At 43.4% G+C, this 25,851-nt stretch overlaps 1 protein-coding gene across 1 annotated transcript; it reads left to right on the top strand.

Annotated features, from left to right (window-relative positions):
• The first annotated feature begins 4,756 nt into the window (after window positions 1-4,756).
• On the top strand, window positions 4,757-18,088 carry FIGLA (folliculogenesis specific bHLH transcription factor). Its single transcript, XM_025354883.1, has 5 exons — window positions 4,757-4,990; window positions 7,642-7,794; window positions 9,491-9,715; window positions 17,723-17,757; window positions 18,016-18,088. Exons 1-5 carry the CDS (start codon window positions 4,760-4,762, stop codon window positions 18,029-18,031), a joined length of 660 nt encoding a protein of 219 aa, XP_025210668.1. The 5' UTR covers window positions 4,757-4,759; the 3' UTR covers window positions 18,032-18,088.
• The last annotated feature ends 7,763 nt before the right edge of the window (window positions 18,089-25,851 follow it).

Genomic DNA, 25,851 nt, shown 5'->3' with positions numbered 1-25,851 from the left:
AATTGGTAAAAGGTCCTTTAGCCTTACGCTGCTGTTTGCACCGTTGACTCAGAGACCTACTGTCTGTATCAATCAACGAACTAGACAGGGATCCCCTTTCTTCAAGGGCATTGTGTTTTGAGATAGCTGTGTGTCCCCATCCTTACCCCAAGGGTGGACTCCATTCAGCTGGCATTGTACTGGGCTACAAGGTATTTAGGACTCAGGAAACAAAAAAGCAGTAAAGAGAGGATGTCATCAGTTGCATCCTGAGAGGTCTGGTTCCACAAAGGAAGGGCAATAAGCAGGAATAGCAAACACAAGGAAAGCAATGCATTATGGGACCTAAAGATGTTCACACACTTCAGGCAGCCTGGAAGGGGAAACTCCCTACTAGACCCATAGAGTAGTATAGGATGAATGCAACTGAGCCAGTACTGTGTACACCAACCATAGCATATCTCCAGCATCTAACAGGATACTTATCCTTCAGTTTTCCATGGCAGAGAGATCTTCCTACTTTCTATGTAATCTTAGGTAAACTTTTTCATTCATCTATTTATTTATTCACAAATATATATTATAGGGTCAAGTAGTTGTGGCAAAACATGAAAGATTTTACCTGAATAAGCAGGTTCTTATTTTACCCATGTCAAAGTAGCTTTTTTACTTCATTGCAAGCATTAGTCATTCATTTGCCTTCTCAGTTATTCAGCAAATGTTTATTGGATGTCTACTCTGTGCCAAGCCAGCACTCTGTAGGTGCTGGAGATGCTGTGGCCAGTGATCCTCCTTCCAGGAGCCAAAATAAGAGAAATAAATGATCTCGCAGAGGCTTTATGGGCACTACTGGAACACAGAGGAGGGGCACTAGGACAGAGACTCCTGTTGTCAACCAAATGCGTTCTCCCCATTGAACAGAATTGTAGCCAGGAACATGGCTCCCCAGTCAGGCTACATTCCCCGCCGTTTCTTGCATCCGTGTGTAGCCATGTGTGAATTCCTGCCAATGGCATGTGAGTTGAATCCTATGTGCCGCCTCTGGTCAGGCCTTAAGATCTCTTCCATGCCCTTCTCCTGGAACCCAGATATGGTGGCGACTGAGCCTCAGCCATGCCAGTGATGACAATGCCCTAGGGGAGTTGGCCCTAAGGGATGGAAGAACAATAATTTGGAAGGAACATAAGTCCCCAAGTGACCATGAGGAGCAGAGCTGACCTACACCTTTCACGCTGTTAGAGGATAGTGAAACTTTTTGTTCATTAGGCCATTGTATTATTGGGTGTATGGCAAGGTTTCAGCACTAAGTCACTATCAGGTGTAACACTTTAGCTTAAATCAGTTCACGTGACTGCTTTTCCTGAGAACAATGACATAACGTATGAATCTAACAGACCAGAGGTCAGAAAGTTAAGAGTTGGAGTTTATGGAAGAACACAGGTATGAAGGAATCAAATCTGGTGTGCTCACACTGGGTTCCTAATGTACACCACCTTGTTCACTGCAAGGTTTGGCAATAAAATAGAATAATATCAATGATGTCCTTTATGATGCTTTCAAGGAAAGTTAAGTAAATGGGTAAGCTATCTCCATTTTAAACTTTGTTCCCATACATTTGGCCCTTGTTGCCTTCTATCTGTCTGCCAGTAGACAACACCAAATGAACTTAGAGCAAACAAAATATTTTCATACTTAAAAAAATATTTTAAATTATAGAATTGGCCCATGCTTATTGTGAAATAAGCAATATAGAGGATGTGATGTGTAGGTCACACTTCCCCATTCCCGGACCATGCTCAAGGAACCTCATTCAAACATTTGGTGTGTCCCCTTCTTTCCTTTGACCTTTGCTGGGAGGCAGTGTCAGAGTGGGAGCTGAAGAATGGTGGGGCCAAAGAGGTGGCTGATGTGGTTAGGAAATTGGTTATGTACAGGGATTGAGCAAATAAGTAATTACACTGAGGATAATGTGAGTCAAGTTTCTCATTGTTGGAGAAGGGAGTTATAAAAGCAGATATGGGGTGAGCAGTTAAAAAAAAGGAAAGCAGGGAAACTAGAGGGAACCTGAGGTGTTTGGTTAGAGTTGGAGGTATTAGTGTGAACTCATGGTTTCAAATATATACGTACTTAGATACACAGATATAGTTATACGTATTATATGCATGTATACTTACCTACATATGTGTCATATCTGCAAAAAGGGCTTAGAAGCAATGACATCCAAAAAGGAATGAGCAACCAAGCATACAGATCTTGGTTTCTAAATCCTAACTTCCACTAAAAGAAGAATAGACTGATTCCTGGGCTGGAGCTGGGAAAATTCAAGAAGCGCCTTCCTGGTACAAATAAGAAAGTGCACAAAGAATGAGGGGGTCATATGAAAACGACAGAGGAGCCAGCTTAGAGGGCCTCCCATAGGCCAAATCTGAGACAAATTGAGCATTAAAATAATGATGTAAATAAATTACATCCTGTGAATAAAACAGAAATTTGTGGGCCCATGCTCACATAAATACAAAATGAATAAATGAATGGGAAGAAGGGAAAGCTCTTCTTCACAGTAGAATGCCAATCATTTGACTCTAGTCATGGTGCTGGTTGATTCAGGCAGGAGTCAACAACAGATGAGGAGTATCTACACACACACACACACACACACACACACACACACAATATATATATATATATATATATATATAAATAGAGAGAGAGAGAGAGATGAAGTCTTGCTCTGTCTCCCAGGCTGGAGTGCAGTGGCGTGATCTAGTCTCACTGCAAGCTCTGCCACCCAGGTTCACACCATTCTCCTGCCTCAGTCTCCTGAGTAGCTGGGACTACAGGTGCCTGCCACCACACCCAGCTAAATTTTTTGTATTTTTTAGTAGAGATGGGGGTTTCACCATGTTAGCCAGGATGGTCTCGATCTCCTGACCTTGTGATCCACCTGCCTCGGCTTCCCAAAGTGCTAGGATTACAGGCGTGAGCCACCGCGCCTGGCCCACAAAATATTTATCAATTTATGGTGAAAAAACCTGACACCACCACCTTGACCAGGCAATTAAGGTTAACATCACCAGTGGTGGGGCAGATCAACCTCATGTACTTCCTGATGTGATGCACTGAGAAGAGCCCAGCATCATTTATACGGAGTCCCTCCATGAAGGCATGGCTGGGGTCTGGACATAAGCAAATAGCAGACAGCCCCAGGTTGAGGGACATACTACAGAATGAAAGGCCCTTACTCTTTTAAACTGTCAAGGGCATGAAGACAGGACAAGATGGAGGAAATGGTCCAAAATGAAGGAGAGTAGAACGATGACAACAAAATGAAACTTGTACTCCTGGATTGGATTCCAACCAGAAGGGAAAAAGACATTGTTGAGACAGCTGGTGGTACTTGGATGGGGTCCATGGATTGTATGGTAGCATAGTACCGATGCTTACTTCCTAGTTTGAGTGGTTGTGTTGTGGTTGTGTGGAAGAGAGGCCTTGTTTAGGGGGAATACCCACTGAAGTATTTAGAAGTGATATGATAGCAGGTCTGCAACTTAAAAACTTTTAAAAAAGAATAGATCAATGGATGCAGCTAGACGCCATTATCGTAAGGGAACTAACATAGGAACAGAAAACCAAACATTGCACATTCTCACTTTATAAGTGAGAGCTAAACATTGAATACACAGGGACACAAAGATAGGAACAATAGACACTGGGGTCTGCTTGAGGGGAAGGTAAGAGGGGGGCGTGGGTTGGAAGGATACTCACTGGGTATTAGGCTCACTACTTAGGCCACAGGATCATTCGTACGCCAAACCTGAGCGACACACAATTTACCCACATAACAAACCTCCAATATACCCCTGAACCTAAAACAAAAGTGGAGAAAAAATATTTTCTCAGACTTAAAAAAAAAAAAGTATTTTTATGCTTGGAAGGATTTTACAGAGGGCTTCCAGAAACATGTCTGATTTCCAGTTGCAAGATCAGAATGTTCCAGTTATACTGATAACCTCCAGAGAAACAAACTCTCATGAGTAATCTAGTCAAAACAGAAGATGTAGCTAATTATTTCTAAAATACTAAATTGTACTCTACTATTTAACAAGTTCGGGATCGCTATTTTCCAGCACATCTTCTGAAGTAACAACTGTGTTTGGCTGTGTTGACAATAAAGGTCTGTGTGGAAAAGGGAGAAAATGAGTAAAACGATGTATCCCCCTACCCGCGAAAAAAGAAAATAGTTCAAATAGAATGGAAAAAGAATAATGAAAATGAGAATATTCACAGAGAGAAAGAGGGCAATGGAGGAAACGTGAAAACTTAGTAAGTAGAGAGCGTGGCGAAGGGGATACAGGAGCTCTTAGAAACTCTTCTTGCCATTTTCTCTGCAACTTTTATTTCAAAACGAATTAAGTTTTGTGACTATCCATCCCATTTTTCCGTATACACATATCCAGAAGCTCAGGCCCCAACCCAGACTGATTAAACGGGAATTTGGGGGACTGGAACTGTGGCAAGTGGATTGAGAAAAACAGCACCACCACGCTGCCGGCAGTTCCAGTGTGCAGCCGGTACTGCGCTCCAGCCCTGCCGATCTGCACCTGTGCGGCTGGTTCAACGCGATGCCTGGACGCAGCCTCCAGAGAGCAGGCCGGGATTGGAAAACGCTGGAGGAATGAGTGCAGGTGGTCCAGCCCCGCCCCCGCCCCGCCCCCGCCGGGGCCTCGTGCGGCCCCAGGTGCGCCAGTGAAAGCCCGGCCTCAGCGGCCTCCACCTCGCCATGGACCCAGCGCCCGGCGCTCTAGATCCCCGCGCCGCGCCACCCGCGCTCCTGTGCGCCCCGCAAGCCGAGGTGCTAGAAGACGTGTTGCGGGAGCAGTTCGGGCCGCTGCCCCAGCTGGCCGCTGTCTGCCGGCTCAAGCGGCTGCCCTCAGGCGGCTACTCGTCTACCGAAAACCTCCAGTTGGTGCTGGAGCGGCGGCGTGTGGCCAACGCCAAGGAGCGTGAGCGGGTGAGGGGTCTCCAGGGTCGACGCTCGCTCCCCCCTCCCACTCCCTGCTTCACCACCAAACACTTGGTCAACACCCGGGGGCCCACTCACCACCCCCGCTCGAGGCGACTTCGAGCTCCCGAGGCCTCCCGCGCCCCCAGCTTGTCGGGAGAACGGCAGTGGCCTCTTTCCTCTGCACCTCCGTGCAGCTGCTCGTTGGCGGCCGCTGCGTTGGTCGCCTCGCCCGCTAACCCTCCAGGATTTGTGCAGGACCCGGGTCCGGGAGGGGACAGAGGAGGGGCCCTGACAACTTCAAAAATGTCTCCCTGGGCAGGTGTTTTAAAAGCTTCTAGCTCAGGGGGTGAACTTTCATCTCACACCACAGGCTCTGGTGGGTGCTTGGGGCGCACAGGGATCCCCTTCGCTCCTTTTTCTTGCTTTCTGCATCTCGGCCTCGAAGCACACACGAGGGTGAGGAGAAAGGGGGGCCTGACGGAAGTGACTTTTCTTTTTTAAAGTAACGAAACACGACGACCCAGTGTGCACCCAAGACTCCCACTCAACTCTGTCAAGGTAAAGTGACTTTCCCAGTCGAGCCGCAGCAATCTCGCAAACGGGAAGGGTCCTGGGGGCCGTGGTTGGAGCGGCACCTGCTGGTAGATTTTACTATCTCTAACGAAACTCAGCCCCAAACTTGGGAGACATGGTCTCCTTCCTAGCCTTTGCATTCTACGGGTTTGGCTGCAGCAGAGGCGAATCCGGGAGAGGGAAGGGTGAGGGGTGGAAGAGGGAGCAGAGCGCACGTTCAGGCCTGGAACTGCGGAGAGAAATTCCGCCGGGGGCTGTTCCTAAGCACCTCAGGCCTTTTAGAAATGTCCCAGAGAATCAAGTAGGAACTTTGTAGGGAGAGGGCAAGCGGAGAAACGACGACAGGAGAGTAGGAGACTTCTCTAAGTCTCCTGCTTTTACCGGTACTAGACTCTTGATGGCCAGAACCCTGTGATCTGATTTGGTGGCCCTACAAAGAGATTATGACCTAATAGTTTAAGTGGTCCTTCCCACTAGGAAGGAATTGTCTTCTCCAGAGAATCAGTCCTGGTTTTATCCACTAAAACACTAACGAGCTGTATTATTCTTTATAATGGTAAGATTAACACACTTGGAAAAGACAGAAATGACTGAAGAGGTTAAGCGACACTCACAACACAGATATAACTACTGTGAACATTTTTGTGCATATCCACCCAGTCTTTTTCTAGTTTTGTGTATTCATATATATATATATATATATATATATATATATATATATATATAATTTTACAGAATTGTCATTCGGTACATATTTGTGTAATTTTTTCACTTAACATTATCAAAAGCATTTTCTTATATTCTTAAGTATTCTTTCAAAGAATAGTTTTTGACTGCATAGTCTGTCCAAAAATGGACCATAATGTATTCATTCTCTTATTAGGCATGTTTGCTCTTTGTAGCTTTTTACTGATACCTATCGATGTAACTCTATGTGCGTGTCTGATAATTTCCTTAGAATAAAATGCTGCAAGTGAAATTACTGAGACTTAAGGCATATACAATCGAAGAGCTTTTGATACAAGTTGCCCAATTGCTTTCTAGATAGGTTTACTAATTTCTATCCCTTCTTACAGGTCTAGGACTGTTCTCTTTTTCATGCTATCCCTGATCCAGGGTATGATAAAACAAAAATGTTACCACCTTGATACATGAAAAATGGCATCTAATTTCTGTTTTAGTTTGTAGTTCTTTGATTATTAAATTCTTTTTATACACTGACTGGTTGTTGTATTCTCCTGTGAATTGGCCAACTATGTCCCTTGCCTGGTTTGCTCCAGGTAGGGTATACTCAAAATATATTGACTTTGTGGTATAGTGGGAGCCAGTTCTCCCAAGGCCTGTGTCTCCCAGGAGGGTGACCATCAGAATTATAGGCCTTCAGAGACAGGGATTAGACGCTGGAGAATAGAGAAAAATAAAATATGAGGAGCCTTTCAAGTCTCACCAACTCTCTGGATTCTCACCCTTGCCTCTATATCATTAACTCGGTGGGGAAAGAGGTTGAAGAGCTGATGGCTCAGTGTTTGAGTTGACAAGTAGTTGTACATTTGATTCATCAGCAGCAATACCACTTCTTGAGGACTTCCTATGTGCCAGGTTTGGGTGAGGTATCTTATGTGTACAATATATCACTTAATCACACCCCACCCCAGAAAGCTTTAAGATATTTTCCACTTTGCAGATGAACAAACTGAGGCTTAGTGATGTGAAGTATTCCACACACTCTTGTAAGTGATAGACCTGGATTTTAAACCTGGGTGTAGTTGACTCAGATTTTAGCCACTCCTCTACTGCCTCTGCATTATGATACAGCGAGTACGCTCTCAAAGGAAGAGGAGTGAAGTCAACATGAACATGAATACACCTTGCAGCCCTTCTGCCCACAGTACCAAGTTTATGCCATTCCCTCTTCTTTTACTATGAACTGCACTGCTGGTGGAACGGTGACTCTTTGGGGCATATGCTTGTTTAGATTTGCCCCTCAGACAAGGAGGCTGTGGAAAAAAACCCCTTCTGTAGCTTGGGGAGATGTCTGTACAAATTGGCTTCTCTGTGTGTCACTGTGCCTTTTTGTTTTCTAGATAAAAAATCTCAACCGTGGTTTTGCCAAATTGAAGGCACTTGTGCCGTTTCTTCCCCAAAGCAGGAAGCCCAGCAAAGTTGATATCCTCAAAGGTGCAACTGAATATATCCAGGTTCTCAGTGATCTTTTGGGAGGAGCCAAAGACTCAAAGGTAAAGGTGTAAGATTTTAGAATAATGATAGCCACCATTTATTAGGCCTTGTCTGTGTATGAGACACTGTGCCAAGTGATATATGTATACTTTCCAGTTAATGTTTATAACAATCCTCTGAGCTATTTTTATGACCCTCATTTTACAGAGAAGGAAAACAAAATATAGTTAAGGGCCACACAGCTATGAAAAGTCAGGACTGGGATTTGAACTCAGATCTACATGAGCTTTGGAGTTGAGTCCCTGACCATCTATACTTGCCTATGGTCACTGTCCGGGGCACCTAGTTCCTGACTGTTGAATCTTTGATAGGATTTCTACAGCTGGACATAGGAGGGGGCTTTCCTAAAAGCACTGTGGTGGTTTCCCTACAGTAGAATGCACATCAGACAGGACACAGGAAGGTAGAGGCATTTCTTTCCCCAAGGGACCTCTCTTAGGAGAGACCCTCCCTGAGGCCAGCTGAAGAGCTCAGCAATGGTCTGGTGATACCAGTCTCATGGGATCTTGCAACCATTCAGCAGGAATGACACAAATGGCCCTGTAAACTGAAGTATCATAGTGTCACCACCATTTTCAGAGTGGGATAGCTCAGAAGTGTCCATTAGGCAGAGTAAAGTGTGGGCTGGTTTTATGGACTTGTTCCAGGGAGAGGCAAACATTGATGGGCTGAAAATGAATCAGTCATCTGGGGAGACAAAATAGGAAGAGAGAAAAGACCTTAGAAATGAGCCCTAAGCAACTCTGTTGGTAGGAGGAAGGAATCATCATTAGAATGTGGCAAGAAGGTAGAGGAGCAAGATGGGGTCATAAAATGGAGGAGGAGAGAACCTTAGGAAACTAAAGGTGAGGAGTATGAGAGGTTACAGAGAGGCTGAAGAAGGCCAGGACTGGAGAAGGCACTTGAAAGGTGAAAGAGAATTGGGCTGGGCATCAACTTGGAGGAGACTGAGGGTGCATGATTGGTAAATATCTGGAATCCAAGCAGATTCAGAGGAAAGTGGCAAACTTCAAGTCCATTTAACCTAGCAGTTCCAAGTGGAAAGAAGAACCACCCCTGCCCCCCCCCCCCCCCCCCCCCCCCCCCCCCCCCCAAAAAAAAAAACCGCAGAAAAGTTGTTAGATCAACTGGAAAGTGAAGATCTTTCCTAAGTAGAAATTTGATCATGTTTAGGAACAGAAGGGAGACACTAGAGGGAAAAGAAACAATTATCCTAGAAATTTGGGGCAGAAATCTCCAGGTATATCATAGGACCTTTGAATATTTTTTTCTTCTCCATTAGTCCTAGCCAGGTGACTGCTAGGAAGCTACATTCTGCAATGGCAGGAGTGGATTGTCCTGCTGGCCAAACTGGTTGGATTGTGGTATGGTCACAGTGTTTGGGCATGTGCAGGTGGCTACCTTAGTTTTTTCTTGCATGTTAATTGTGTAACAGAAGTGCTTTGTTCATTGTAAAACATACAATCTGTTCCATGCCATAATATGTTTAATGCAGTTACCTATTCATAACATTTTAAGATTATAGGAGAACAAAATACGGTCAATTGAACAATGCTTTTCTCTCCATGATAACTTAAGCATTGCCCTTATCACTTAAATGAAACCTCATCCATTAAAACTTTGAAATGTATTGGTTTAAGTCATCAGAATCTTTCTGTCATATTATACTGTTTGACAACTAAGTATGGTTTCCAGAAACAAGACCCAGATGAGCAGAGCTACAGTAACAACACTTCTGAACCACATATATCCTCGGCTAGAGAGCTATCAAGAAACGTCACCCAACGTATCAGCTGTGCTTTCGGCTTGAAGAATGAAGAGGAAGGGCCTTGGGCAGATGGTGGCAGTGGTGAGCCGGTGCATACTTGTCGCCAGGGTGTGATGTCTACGACTGAAGTTATCTCCCCAACCAGAAGTCTGGTAAAATATTCCTTCTTAAATAGCCGTACAGATATCAAAACCGTAACATGTATACTTTGAGATATGAGTAATTTTTCCATGCTAAAGTGTGATTAAAACAAGATAATTTTATGAAAGCCCTTGGGTGGGGCAGTGGGGTTTACTAGTTTGGGAAATTATTTTGTTTCTAAATTAACGGGTAAGCAGCTCCAGGGAAGGGGAAACTCCTCCAGAACCACCCAATACAGACCTAAGTTTATCTTTTAAATGATCCTATTTAATCCATCGAAAGGTTTTCTGGACTCCGTGGTCTCCAGAAAAAGAAGTAAGTAGCTTGCCATACATAAAGATGCATGCTTGGTGATACTTTTGTGTGTGTGTGTGTTGGTGGGGGTTGGAGCTGGGAGGGTGGTGCTGGTTGTAAGACAACATTTTAAATGAAATAAAGCAGTTCATTGTCACTTACTACTTTGTCAACTAAAGAGACAGCTGGAAGTGGCAGCATGCTTCTCCAAGTCCAGAAGTGGACTTTTTGCCCTTGCCGTGAACTGGTATACATAAATGAGGCCCCCTGCTCTATCCTACCCAGCAACACAATTACTATTGAAATAAGAAAGGTGTATAGGAATGTGCAGTAAGCATGCCGTAACAAACATGTTACATGGTATGATATAAGGGACAGCGAGGGCTGTGGAGTCACAAATGGTGGTTGGAGGGAGGCAGTTTAGGGGAGCAGTTGAGAGTATGCTCTGGGAACAGACTGCTGAGGTTTAAGCCCTGGTTTTACCACTTGCTAGCTGTGTAATCTTGCATGAGCTACTGAATGCCTCTAATCCTCAGTTTTCCCCATCTGAGCAATAGGTATAATAATTGTACCTACCTTGTATATAAGATAACTAACTTCAAATGATATCATGTCAGCAAAGTATCTGGCATAATACCTGTCATGTCACTTGGACAGATACCAAATTTTCTTGTCTCATGAGCAATCAACATTGATTAGTGAGCAATAACGGGCCACAGGTATTCCAGCTCTGTAGCCAGTGTTTCGAGTTTTCTCACTTGGCTCTCACCAATGTTGTGCTCTGATTTGAGGTCCTACAGGCTTCTTGCTGGCTGGTGGGGGCGGGGGGGTGGGGAAAGCGGTGGTGGGCGGCCTTGGCTTCCATTTCTGATTTGATTAATGTGTTCTAAGGATTCATTTGTGCATATGCTCCGTCTAGATTTTCATATTCTGACCACTTGAGATATAAGATTTCCCAGGCCAGTCAACTCATAGGAGACAGAATTTCTGTTGCTGCTACGTAAGCTGACATGGAATGACTAAGACCAAGAACAACAAAAGAGTGGGGCCAGGTGCGGTGGCTCACAATTGTCATCCCAGCACTTTGGGAGGCTGAGGTGGGCAGATCACCTGAGGTCAGGAATTCCAGACCAGCCTGGCCAACATGGTGAAACCCCATTGCTACTAAAAATCGGGCATGGTGGTGGGCACCTGTAGTCCCAGTGACTCAGGAGGCTGAGGCAGGAGAATCGCTTGAACCCGGGAGGGGAGGTTGCAGTGAGCTGAGATCATGCCACTGCATTCCAGCCTAGGTGACAGAGTGAGACACCATCTCAAAAAAAGAAAAAAAAAAAAAAAGTGAAGAAATGACCTGATCTAGACCTCGAACCTGACTATCTAAGAAGAGTAATGCTTCTGCAAATGCTAGTATCAAGGTGAAAATCTGACTTGCACTTAATCCTCATGGATCCTCCTCAGGTAGGTATCATCATGTCACTCTCATGGTGAGCCACCTGGCTACACCTTCCTGCCAGTCCTGTTGGACCCGGGCTTGGGCAGGAGCCTCTGCAGTAGCAGAGCAGGCCTGTGCTTGGCAGTACTAGTAGCAAGTACGTATGATGGGAGGTCCTGGTTTTCCGAGGATAATTGATCCTGGGCATAGGCCGTGTACAGTACACTAATTTAGAGTGGGGACTAACGTTTCCTAGTAAAAGCCAGAAATGTTCTGACTGGAATTTTCTTCAAAAAAGGGAATAAAACACTTAATTTTTCGTCTTTTTAGCCAACCAAGTTTGTTGTTAATTGGAAGAGTGCTAATTTGTAGAATGAACCAAGGAAGACTCGACGTTTGAGATTTTTATAGACAGTGCATGTCACTACTGTCAAGTATGACTTCTTTTTTTTTTTTTTTTTTTTGAGACGGAGTCTGGCTCTGTCGCCCAGGCTGGAGTGCAGTGGCCGGATCTCAGCTCACTGCAAGCTCCGCCTCCCGGGTTTACGCCATTCTCCTGCCTCAGCCTCCCGAGTAGCTGGGACTACAGGCGCCCGCCACCTCGCCCGGCTAGTTTTTTTGTATTTTTTTTAGTAGAGACGGGGTTTCACCGTGTTCGCCAGGATGGTCTCGATCTCCTGACCTCGTGATCCGCCCGTCTCGGCCTCCCAAAGTGCTGGGATTACAGGCTTGAGCCACCGCGCCCGGCCGCTGTCAAGTATGACTTCTGAGGCCTGATCGTAAAGAGTGCCTTTTTTTTTGCAGAAGCATTCCAGAATTTCATCAGTTTTGTCAAGGATTTTTCATCCTTTTACATTCAAATCATTCTTGTTTGTTTGTTTGTTTGTTTGTTTGTTTGTTTTTCTGAGACAGAGTCTCGCTCTGTTGCCAGGCTGGAGTACAGTGGCACGATCTTGTCTCACTGCAACCTCTGCCTCCCGGGTTCAAGCAACTCTCCTGCCTCAGCCTCCTGAGTAGCTGGCTCACACCACCACGCCCAGCTAATTTTTGTATTTTTAGTAGAGATGGGGTTTCACCATGTTGGCCAGGCTGGACTCGAACTTCTGACCTCATGATCTGCCCACCTCAGTCTCCCAACGTGCTGGGATTACAGGCGTGAGCCACCGTGCCCGGCCATTCATTTTTAAAATAAAAAAAAATTAGTCTGAAACAATAGTCAACTTATAGAAAGTTTGCAGGTGCAGTACAAAGAACTTTTTTCCTGATATGTTTGAGGGTCAACCTGATGTCCCATCACCCCTGAGACTTCAGTGTACATTTCTTACAAACAGGACATTCCCCTGCGTAGCCACAATGCAACCACTAAGTCTGGGGATTAATGTCGTGTTACTGCCATACAATCCTCAGGTCCTATTCAAGTTTCACCAGTAGTCTCAAAAATGTCTCTTCTAGCAAAAAGACCCAGCTGAGAATCATGAATTACATTTAGTTGCCATGGCTCCTTCAGTCTGAAAGGAGAGTTTCTTGGTGCTTCTGTGACTTATAACCGTGTCACGTTTGGAGCTTACAGGCCAGTTGTTTATTATAGAGTGTGTCTTGATCAGCATTTGTCTGTTTCCTTTCGATTAGATTCAGATATGCATCGTCAGCAGGAATAACAAAAGTGATGCTGTTTTCTACTCATTGCATCCTGTTACATGGGGCAGATTTTGATTTATTCTATTTCTAATGATATTCACTTTGATCACTTGCTTAAGGTGGTGACTGCCAAGCCTTTCACTTTAAAGTTAATCTTTTTCTTTTGTAATTAATGTGTATTTTGTGAGGAGGTGCTTTGAAACTACGTAAATATCTCATTACTCATCATTCTACATTTATCAAATTTGTAATTTAGAAATAATTATAGATTCACAGGAAGTTGCAAAAATAGTACAGAGAAGTGCTGTGCATCCGTAGCCCAGTTTTCCCCAATGGTTGCATCTTCTGTAACTGTAGTATAATAATATCAAAACCAGGAAATTGACATTGGTACCATGTATGCATAGTTGTATGTTGTTTTATCACATGTGTGGATTCATGGAATCACCATTGCAATCCAGATGCAGAACTGTTCCATCACCACAAAGATCTCCTTCATGCTGCCCCTTTATGGTCACACCCACACTCTGCTCCCAACCTTCCATTCTTCCAAACTCCTGGACGTCACTAATCTGTTCTCCACTTCTATAATTAATCTTGAGAAGGCTATAAAAATGGGACCATACATTATGTGACTTTTAGAGATGGTCTTTTCCCACTCAGATGATGCCCTTGAGATCATCCACATTGTATAAATGGTCTGTTCCTCTGCTTTGTGCCGAGTAGTAATCTGTGGTGTGGATGCGCCACAGTTTAACTGCTCACTTAAATATTTTAGAACATTTTGGTTGTTTTTATATAGACATTTTTATATTAGTATGAGCTCATGGTTTTCTATTTAATTCAGTGGATTGTTATATACTATCATTTTTTATTATTTTATTGCTCAAATTGTCCCCACTGTGGCCAGCAAAAGCTCTTTAAGCTGGCAACCTTTCTGTTTGATGTGTCATCATAATTATTTGATCATTTCCTTTTTTTTAGCAGAAGATGTTCCAAGCTCATCTTGTACTTTTCTATCCCAGCCCTGGAATCAGTCACTTATCTAAGGATGCCCCTGTATATAACCCATCTCCCATCTCTGTTGCCATCCCCTCACCACATGGCTGTTCTCCTCACCCCCTTGAACTTTAACACTCGTGGCAAGCTGTACCTCTGCAAAAACCTCCTTCTTGGCTCTGACATTCCACGCAGGTCCCCCATATGTGAATTCCTCCTCTCCCTGCTCTGGCTAAATCACCTGCACACACGAGTGCCTGGCCTACTCCGCTCAGGTTTCTCTACTCCATGCTGAACTGCCCTTTTCCATGGACTTTTTACCCAGCTTGGGCTCTGAGTCCCCAGGCCAGGCCTCCATCCCTTTCATGGGGCTGCCGTTCCCATCTGATTGGGCTCTACCATGTTTGCACTGGCCCACACCCTCTGTGTGAACATGCCCCTCATCTGCTGGGTCTCTGATATCCCATGCTGGGCTGCCTCTATATGTGGGTGCCATCTCACCCTGCTTGGGTTCTGATACCACCTCACTTTGGGTCACTGTGGCTTCTCACTACCTAACCGTGACCCAACTAATGACATTAGTACTGAATTGATCAGGAGGGAGAAGAACTCGCATTTTCTTTGAAGCACCTATTGTGCAGCCGTCTTTCTGTCTAGTTTTCTCTTTGTTAACATTTATCTCTGAGATATTTAATTCTATGTGAGTTGAGCAATTATTTAATATCACCTTTATTAACTTTATAAAAAGCTTGCATTTTACAATCAGGAACCAGGATGGGCTGAAGATAAAAAGTGTCCAAGGAATTGATGCTCAGGCTGACCTTTATTTGACAAAAGGATCCTCATAAAGTTTAGCCCAGCTTTCCTGAAGGGGTGATTCCATAAGGTTTCAGGATCCTGACCAGACTAGAGAACTAGTGACAGTTAACGTGGCTCATTGGACAGAAATGCTCATATCCAGAGGAGCTTAAGATGTGGGAGGCAGGCCCTCTCCAGCTTCAGTTTGCAGGAGTGGTACTCTTTTCCCTGCCCTTGATGAGGACCCGGGGAGTGAAATCCTGGTGGTGGCAGGGACGGGCATTTTGGGGGATTTGGAGATGGGGTCAGAGCAGGCTGTGCAAGATCAACAACATTCCTGGGAGGCAAACTCCTGAATGAAGTACATGAGAATCTGCTGATGACAGGGATGGAGATTAACTTCTGGGGCCAGAGCAGGTTCACTAGGGGAATGAATTGGCAAGTATTCGTGCAGACAGAGAGGGCCATGAGCCATGTGAAGCCACAGCATATGGTGTTGGTAGGAAGAAAAATTAATTTCAAGGTCCAGGAGAGGCCTGTTGAAAATTAGAGCTTCGAAGTGTAGGGTTTTGCCGTATTGGGGTTGGCGTTGCTAGATGGCAGGGTGTTTGCTGTCTTGCCATTGTATATTCCTTCTATGTGCCACCTGTGGTTGTGCTCTGGCATTTCGGATTATGCATGGCTCTAAATTTCGTTCAGAGTTGCCAGTGACCCTGTAGAGACCATGTCTCTAGACAAAGACCACCCTCAATTTTGGAGTGAGATGCCAAGAGCGCTGGGGCTTGAGGGCCTTTGGAAAAGGACATATGGAGAGACATAGTGTCTGTTCCAGAGGCCTGGGTATGCTGCCAGTGTATACTTCCAAACTCTGGCATGTCATGGGAAAGCTCCTGGAGAGAGTTTCTGGGAGAAAGAAGCCTATGTGGATGGTAGACTCCTACCACCCCTGTTCCAAGTTGTGGTAATCTGTGAAATTAGTCACTGGGGACATTTCTTCCTATAGCATTTTAAGCTCTGAAATGAGATGGTTTGGCTAGTTGGGATGAATTCATTAGCACCTTGGGAAAGCCCTGAGCCTCTTTCTTCTGTCGTCCATCTCACATCCCCCCAGGTAGTGGCTCTATGCGATGGTAAAAATTCTACCACAGTAAGTGATGGGTCTCCCTTTGCTTGAGAAGAACAGTCATCTGCTCCGGGGTTCACTGATAGCCTATGGGGCATATTCTGATGAGATTAGTCAGCCCAGTATTTTCCAAAGTTGTTTCCTTTTTAATGGGGTGGGTGCTTTCTGGTTTGTCCTAGTCCTCCCCACTCCTTACTGCACCACAGTAGCATATTTCACCTGGTAAGGGGTTGGGTTTTGCTGCCCTGGTCTAAGGGCACAGTGGCTCAGGAAGGCTGCTCCAGTGACTGCATTTATAGCCCTGGGATTTTACTGTGCTCTCTGTACTTTGGGGATTTAGGTTCTGATGCTGTGATGGTGCCTATGCTTGTAGTTCTCTGGGACTTTGGAAAGGTGAGCCTTGCTTTTCAGATTATTATAGGAACAGGGACTGAGCTCTAAAGCTGAGTGAGCAAGGATTTCTATTTACCCCCATCTCCCTCACCAAGCCTGGCTCAGTGGGTGGAGGAATGTACGTTGGATAATATGTCAAATTCTGCAGCCACACCGCCAACAATTGGAGTGTGCCTGCCTTCATAAAGACATTAAGCTACAAACTGGGTTTCTATTCTTCAGACTACCCTCTTCTTGGACCTTAAACTCTTTGGCTTAGATGAGACCAACAGCCAATTTTTAATGAGCTGTGACAATAAAGACAACATTTATAAACTTTGGCAAGTTTTCTATTCTCATACTTAAATATTACATTTCTGAAATTTTCCAGCTAACTCTCAAAAACAAACAAAAACAAATATTCGAAAATGCACTAGACTATAGGCAGTATACAGTCATCCTTTAATCCTTCAGGTAAATATATATGAATTTGTCTCTTAAGTATAAAAAATTCTAAATATGTAAAAAATTAAAATTTATTTTAAAAATAAAGCTTCTAAAGCTAAGTCTGAACTATAAAACAAAAGAAAGGTTGATCACATGTATAGTGGAAAGACTCGATCAAGAATAGAAAAAAAAAGCTAGTCGTACATATTTTGTGTCAGAGACTGTTCCTGGCAGCATATACATATTAACCTATTTAATTTTCACAACCACCCTGTGCTATACAAACAATTATATCCATTTTACATGTGAGGAAACTAAGGAACAGAAGTAACTTGCCCAATATCGGCAAGTCAATGAAGTGTTGGGGTTGGGGGGATGTGGGTATAACAGTGTTAAGTCCTTTTTAATCACTTTTGTTCTAACAAAGCTGAACCTTGAAATATAAAGGAGGGTGGACTAGAAAATAGATAAATGTTTAAGGCTAAGTTAAAGCATTTGATTGCAGTGCTTTACCATCCACAGTGATATATACTTAATGGGTTTCAGTATCCAAACAGCCTGACCATGACTTGAGTGGCTTTATTTTTCAGTCATGGGTTTATTTTTTCTTCAAGTTGAGTGTTTCAGAAAATTGAGCAGACACAAAATGATCTTGCCACGCTAGTAAAACCACTGATGGAAATACACTAAAATCCTTCCAATTTCTTTTCCTTTGCAACTAAAATTAAAAAATTATCAGGTACGTAACATTGTGTGCCTGTTCTTGATTTTTCTATCACTGGCATGTTTATGTGACCCATTAGGTGGGACAATTGTCTTACTGTTGGCCACTATGGTCTCAGTTTTTTTGTTCTCATAAACGTGACAAATAACTGATGTGTTTAGCCCTTTCTGTATTTTGTATTGTTTTTGCAGGATAGATTCCCAGAAGTAGAACTGCTGAATCACAGGTAGGTCACTCTATAACTTGATGCATTGTGCCAGTTTATAACACCACTGGCTGTATAATAAGAGTGCTAATTCCATCACATTCTTATCAGTGACCTCTATTAAAAGATGGACTCTTAATGGGTAAAAGAGTGGTATCTTTAAATTTAAACATCTTTGATTACTAATTAAATTTTTTTTTGCATATTTCATTATTGTATTTCTTTTGTAAACTGTTCTTATTTTTAACTATTTATAATGGATTTTTTTCTGTGTTTCAGACTTCCACAAGTATGAAAAATGAAAAGGCCCAGGGTTACCTTCTAGAGACAAATAAATGCAGTCTTGAAAGTTTTGGAGTCTTTTTTTTTTTTTTTCCATCTCTTTAGCGTTTCACTCTTATCACCCAGGCTGGAGTGGCACAGCACGATCTTGGCTCACTGCAACCTCCGCCTCCCAGGTTCAAGCAATTCTCCTGCCTCAGCCTCCTGAGTAGCTGGGACAGGCATGCACCACCACGCGCAGCTAATTTTTGTATTTTTAGTAGAGACAGGGTTTCTCCATGTTGGTCAGGCTGGTCTCGAACTCCCGACCTCAGGTGATTCACCCACCTCAGTCTCCCAAAGTGCTGGGATTACAGGCATGAGCCACTGTGCCTGGAGGGAGTCTCTTTTTTAAAAAAGAAATTTTGCAATAATGCAGAGTTTAACAATTACCGTTTTAAATAGCCTTGCCTGTCTCAAGTTTACTCCACTCTACTTTCTCCTTAACTTCATGCTTCGAAGAAATAGGCTTCAGGGGCTTCAGCCTTTGCTTCCAACTCATCATCATCCTCTGGGGACCTACATCTAATATCTTTCAGTCCATCTTTTTTTCATTACCTTGAGAAGTAAGTGACTGTTACCCTTCCAATAGAAATTAACTTTAATAGAAATGCAGACTTAAGCTAGAAGAGTTGTAAACATTGGCCAATGGGGGTGAGAGTTTTCAAGGGTTTTTAAATACCCAGCTAAGGCCAAATGACACCTTTTGTGCAAGGTAGACAGCCAAGCACCTTGAGCACAAAGACTTCATCTTTATAACAGTTGCTCACAAAGACATAGTACTTATTATATGCTGGATTCTGTTCCCTATGCTTTCCATGTGTTAACTTGTTCTTACAATAAGCCTAAGATAAAGGCATAATTATCCCCGTTTCACAGATGGGAAAACCAAGGTACAGAAAGTATCATTAGCTCAGGTTGCCATAACAAATACCATAGACTGGGAGGCTTAACAACAGAAATTTATTTCTCATAGTTCTAGAGGCTGGAAAGTTCAAGATTATGGTATGGCATTGTTCGGTTTCTGATGAGGGCTCTCTTCCCGGCTTGTAGATGGCTGCCTTGCCACTGTGTCCTCGTATGACAGAGAGATAGCTAGCTTTGGTTTCCCTTCTTATAAGGGCACGAATCCTATTGGATTAGGGCTCCATCCTAATGACTTCATGTAATCTTAATACCTCATAGAGACTCTGTCTCCAAATACAGTCTTATTGGGGATTAGGCTCTCAATATATGAATTTTGGGTGAACATATGCTGTTCATAACATTCTGCCCCTAGCCCTTCCCCCAAATTCATTTTCTTATCACATGCAAAATATATGCATTCCACCCCAACAGCCCCCAGAATCTAAACTCATTCTCACATTAAAGTAGAAAGTCTCATCTAAATATCTTCTAAATCAGGTATGGGTGAGACTTGAGCTATGATTCCTATCTTTCTCTAGCTGTAAACCTCTGAAACCAGACAAGTTATATGTGTCCCAAACACAGTAGTGAGACAGGTGTAGGATTGACATTCCTATTCCAAAAAGGAAAAATAGGAAACAAAGGGTTGATGGGTCCCAAGCAAGTCCAAAACCTATTGAAGCAAATCCCATTATATCTTAAGCCTCAAGAATAAATCCTCTTTGCTTTGATGTAGTGTCATCCTTGTGGCTTGGCAGGGTGACCTGCCCTCAGAAACTGAGGAGGAGCTCAGCTCTTCTCCTCCCCGTGTCCCCCCGCCACGGCCTCACCAAAACACACACACACACACACACACACACACGCACGCACTGAGTGGCAACCCTGATCTCTGAATTGCCTTTGGGGTCATTTCTTTCTTTTGCTTAAATAGTGCATGTTTATAGCCAAAGAGTGATATGGTCTAGTCCTATAGAATCTGAGAAGGCTGATAGCTTACCTTTATTCTTTCCCACTTTCTCTGTCCTCTTTCTTTCCAGGTATCAGTGTCTTTCTGGTATAATCCCGTCAGTATTCCTGGCTTCAGCTGAGATGGCTAATTAGGTATACAAGTCACACTCATGATGTGTTTATCAAATGGTTGCTCAGCCACACCCTTATTGATCTCTTAGAGTAACCTTTCTCAATTTTTGCAATATGGATAGGTTAAGAAATTTTCCAAGTCCCCAAGTTCTGTTTATTTTATTTTATTTTATTTTTTATTTTTTATTTTTAAGACAGTCTCTATCACCCAGGCTGGAGTGCAGTGGCACAGTCCTGGCTGTCTGCAACCTCCACCTCCTGGGTTCAAGTGATTCTCATGCCTCAGCCTCCCAAGTAGCTGCGATTGCAGGCATGCATCACCACACCCAGCTAATTTTTGTATTTTTAGTACAGATAGGGTCTCAGCTGGTCTTGAACTTCTGGCCTCAAGTGATCCACCCACCTCAGCCTCTCAAAGTGCTGGGATTGCAGGCATGATCCACCACACCCAGCCTCTGATTCCTTTTTGCTTTTGATTTCTTCAGTTCATCTCATGCTTCCTGAATTTTACTATAAGCAGTAAGGAGGACCCAAATCTCACCTTTAATACTTTGTTTAGAAATCACTTCTGCTAAATATTTAATTTTATCACTTGCAAATTCTACCTTCCCAAAAGTGCTAGAATGCTATTCAGCCAGATTGTTTGCCACTTTATAGCAGGATCACTTTTTTTTTTTTTTTTTTTTTGAGATGGAGCCTCAATCTGTCACCCAGGCTGGAGTGCAATGGCACAATCTTAGTGCACTATAACTTCTGCCTCCCAAGTTCAAGCAATTCTCATGCCTCAGCCTTATTTCTACCAACATTCTGTTCCTGATTATTCTCTGAGAAGATGAATGCTTCTCTCCAGCTCTCCTGTTTTCTTTCTTAATGCTTACCAGAAATATCTTTAACATCCATATTTCTACCAACAGTCCCTTTATGGCAATCTAGGCTTTTTCTAGCATAAATCTTAAAACTCTTCCATTTTCTATCAATTACCCAGTTCCAAAGCCACTTCTAGATTGTTAGGTATTTCTTACAGCAATATCCCACTCTTGGTACCAAAATCTGTATTGGTGGTCTCCAGAGAAAAAGAACCAACAGGAGATTATATATTTATTGTAAGAAATTGGCTAATGCCTTTATGGAAGCTGAGAAGTACCAAGATCTGCAGTGAGCAAGTTGGAGATTCAGGAGAGCCAATGGGATGGTTGCAGCTTGAGTCCAAAAGCCTGAAAACCAGGAGAGCCAATGGTTTAAGTTGGAGTCCAGAAGCTGCCCACATTAGGGAGGACAATCTGCCTTACTTGGTCTGCTCAGTCAAATGTTAATCTCATCCAGAAATAACCTCACAGATACACTGGGATGTTTGATCACAGCCTTTTCCCTTCCCCCACCTTAAAGAGTAGCTTTTGTTTGCTTCTCTACTGGGCTTTGGGTCCCTTGTCTTCACTGGGGAAATGGTGTAAATGAAGAGAAGGAAGGAGAACAGAAGGCGAGACTAGCTGTATTAGTTTGTTCTTATGCTGCTAATAAAGACATACTTCCAAGACTGGGTAATTTATAAAGGAAAAGAGGTTTAATGGACTCACAGTCCTGGCCCAAAATAGAGGAAGAGCAAAGGGACGTTTTACATGGTGGCAGGCAAGGAGAGAATGAGAACCAAGCAAAAGGGGAAACCCCTTATAAAACCATCAGATCTCATGGGACTTATTCACTACCATGAGAACAGTATTGGGGAAACCACTCCCATGATTCAATTATCTCCCATTGGGTCTCTCCCACAACACGTGGGAATTATGGGAGCTACAATTCAGGATGAGATTTGGGTGGGGACACAGCCAAACCATATCACCATCTTTATTAGAGAGGAAAGAGAGCTACCTACAGAAGAAAAGCTCTGGAAGGTAGGAGAAGGGTTAGGAATTCCTAGGATAACTTCCACTGGTGTAGGACTACATTGAACAAAGAGGACGAGAGAGAATTTCCCCTGCTCCCTCTCCTTTCCATCTATTCAATGACTTGCAGAACTTTTCAAGGCATTGGCAGTGGGATTATTTCTTTTGAATGTGGCATTGTATGGAACTGGGTCTTGGGGTAAGGATGAGGAAGCCCTTACTGATGTGAGTTGTACACACCCTAAGCGGAATTCCTCAGAATCAGAATGAGAGCCATCTACTGGTCTAGTCGCCTGAGGGGCATTGGTAGTAAGAGAGTCATGGTACCAGAAACAAATCCCTGGGTCTATCTGAGGTATCAGCTTCAAGTTTCAAGACAGACTCTGAAAGCTTTAGCACATTCTAGGAATAACAACTCCAGAATAATAAGTCCTGCTGGGCAAGTGGCGAACATAAAAAAAATTGTGGGCTGGTAGGAGGAACTAGTGCACTTAACATCTGGGTCCATGAAGTCCTCCCCTAGAGGGACTTACTTGTTATCAGGGCTCAACATGGTTCTATCCACAGCTCTCCAGGTCTGGACCTAATGTGAGGGTGGGAACTGGAGTCTGGGGCTCTCTGTCTCTGGAACCACTCTGGTTATTTCCTGGCGTGGCTGGGGTTACACTGTCTGGTTGTCTCAATAAGTAATAAGACCTAAGTGCTTTCACTTGATGTCCCATTTTGTCTACATGATAACCTTGGCCACGTGGAGGATGTATTAGTTTTCTGGGGCTCCCATAACAAAGCATCCCAGATGGTAATGGTAAACCACAGAAATGTGTGGTCTTACCATTCTAGAGGCTCAAAGTCTGAGATTAAGGTGTGGGCAGATATGATTTCTTCTTGGAGTGTAGATGGCTGCCTTCTTGCTGTGTCCTCATATGGTCATCCCTTTATGCCAGTTTGTGTCCAAATTTCTTACAAGGACATCAATCATACTGGATTAGGGCCCACACATATGACATCATTTTACCTTAATTACTTTTTTAAAGGACTTAGCTCCAAATCCAGTCACATTGTGAAGCACTGGGGGCTAGGGCTTCAACACATAAATTTGAGGGGGATGCGATTCAGCCCATAACAGAGGGCAAGTGCTGTTACCCTCACTTTATAGCTGGGTAAGGGAGAATAAGGGGTCAGGGTCTTTCCTAAGTCCACATGCTCCCTGGGACTGAGATTGGAGCCCCAGGCCCTGGACTCCCAATTCAGTTCTCTTTCCAGAGCAGTATCAGCCATAGAGGTGAACTTTCATTTATTGGGTATCTTCAGAACATCTAGACTTACGATTTATCAGTGGTCTTCCTTTGAAAGCACTATCTTCCCTCCCCTGCCCCATCTTAAAGTGGGTTCCCCTAAAAGTAGATTACGATTTGAGTGTAAGTTGGGAAGCAAGCCCGGGAAGCACCTGTAAGGGAGTGGGAAAGTGATATAGGGAAGAAAAGTCCACAAAAGATGCATGAGTGAGCAGGTAAGTTACTGTTGTGGGCAGCTGGGGCTCAATCCTGCTGAGGCTCTCTGGGAGACAATGGAGACCATTGAGGTATTCTCCCAACTCTCAGGGATGAGTGAGCCAGGCTGTTTATCCACAAACTCCTAATGGTCATTGGTTGAGGGCTGATCCCAGGGGTGTTAATTTCTCCAGTATTTCCAGCATGCCCTAGAAAAGGTCATTGATAAGCATGCCTGGGCCTATAGAGTGCTAAGCTCCCGTATTAGTTATCTATTGCTGTGTAACAAATTAATGCAAACCAAGCAACTTAAAACAACACATTTATTATCTCATGGTTTCTGTGGCCAGGAGTTGAGTCTGGTTTTACTTAACTGAGTCCTTTGCTTCAGTGTCTCTCACAAGGCAGAAATCAAGGTGTCAGCAGGGCTGGGTTCTCAGTGGAAGGCTTAACTGGGGAAGGCTCTGCCTCTAAACTTATGTGATGGTTAGTGGAATTCATTTCCTCTAGGACTTTTTTGGACTGAGGGTCTCAGTTTCCAGCTGGCTATTGGCTGGATGTCACCCTCAGTTCCTTGCCATGTAGATCTTCCAAACATGGCTACTAATGAAAGCATGCAGGTCAAGAAGCCAACTGAGGCAGTCTGCTAGCAAGACAAAGAATCTTATGTGATATAATCACAGAAGTGAACATCCCATTACCTTTGGCTTATCCTGTTGGTTAGAAGTGAGCCACAGTCGTGCCAGCACCTAAGGAGAGGGTAATACACAGGGCATGGATACCAGGAGGTGGGGCTCACTGGGGCACTGCCAGTGTCTGTTGCACTGCCAGCTTCTCTCTCTACTAGTTATTCTTGGCCAGCTTCTCTCTCTACTATTCTACATTTTTGTCAGAAGACTTGGAAGATGAGAAATTTTACTGCAAATCAGTCAGAAAGTCTAATTTTAAACTATCTGGCCATGGAGGGTTAGCCAGTGGTGATTTTCCCTGGTCTGACATGGGGGTCTCATGTTTTGCTGGCCCCAGTTAAGGGCCAGACATCTTGGGCTTGTTGCAGTGGAAGCTCTGAAGTCTCGTGGTCTTCCAGTGAGAGTTGGAGCCAATTACAGTTGTGATTCCTTTTCTTGGATTTTGAAGTGAATTTGAAATTGAGAATTTCTGGAACTTCAATTAAAATTTCTTATAGGCTATGAATGTGGGAATTAATGAAGTCTTATTTCCTGTCTGACATTTGGACAATTCCTGAAGTCCCAGGATGGCACCGCTTTCTCAGTATGCAGTATCAGATGGACCCTGGGAGAGGCCAGACATATATATATAAATATATGTAATATATAATATATATTGTGTATATGTAATATATAACATACATGTATAGTGTATATGTCATATATAATATACACATATATAGTGTATGTCATACATAATATATACCTATATAGTGTATATTTCATATATAATATATATATAGTGTATATGTCATATAATACATACTTATATTGTGTATATGTCATATATAATATATACCTATATTGTACATGTCATATATAATATATACATACATTGTATATATGTCATATAATACATACTTATATTGTGTATATGTCATATATAATATATACATATATTGTGTATATGTCATATATTATACATAATATATACATACATATATACACACATACATATATGTATGTCATATATACATACATATATGTATATATGAGATATATATATATATAAAAATACAAGGCAGTTTATTTTCGGCCTGGCGTGGTGGCTCATGCCTGTAATCCCAGCACTTTGGGAGGCCGAGACGGGCAGATCACCTGAGGTCAGGAGTTCCAGACCAGCCTGGCCAACATGGTGAAAACCCATCTCTACTAAAAATACAGAAATCAGCTGGGTGTGGTGGTGCATGCCTATAATCCTGGCTACTCGGGAGGCTGAGGCAGGAGAATCGCTTGAACCTATGGAGAGGAGGTTGCAGTGAGCCGAGATTGTGCCACTGCACTCCAGCCTGGGTGACAGAATGAGACTCTGTTTCAAAAGAAAAAAAAGTTTCTTTTCTTGTCCCCTCTGGGAGGCCATGCAGTGTAGTGTTTAGGGCCCACAAACTCTGGAGTCACAGCACTTGAGTTTGATTCCTTGCTCAGTCACCTATTAGCTGTGTGACCTAGGGCAAGCGACTTAACATCTCTGGGCCTCAGTCTCTTCATCTATAAAATGGGGATGATAATAATACCACCCTCACAGAGGTTTTGTAAGGATTATGTGAAAATGCATGTAAAGCCCTCAGAACAGTGCCAGGAACCAACAAGGGTTTGCTAGGATTCGTGTGAGAAAACAAAATAACACACTAGGAAGAGAAATTTGGAGGGATGGAAATGACTGGGGTGACTTATGAAACCTGCTATTTCTAACAAAAATTCTCCATTCTC

This window comes from Theropithecus gelada, chromosome 13 (genome assembly GCF_003255815.1).
Source record: "Theropithecus gelada isolate Dixy chromosome 13, Tgel_1.0, whole genome shotgun sequence".
NCBI classification, from domain to species: Eukaryota; Metazoa; Chordata; class Mammalia; order Primates; family Cercopithecidae; genus Theropithecus; species Theropithecus gelada.
Note: the sequence above shows the minus strand (reverse complement) of the source record. Positions and strands in the feature narration are given on the sequence as shown.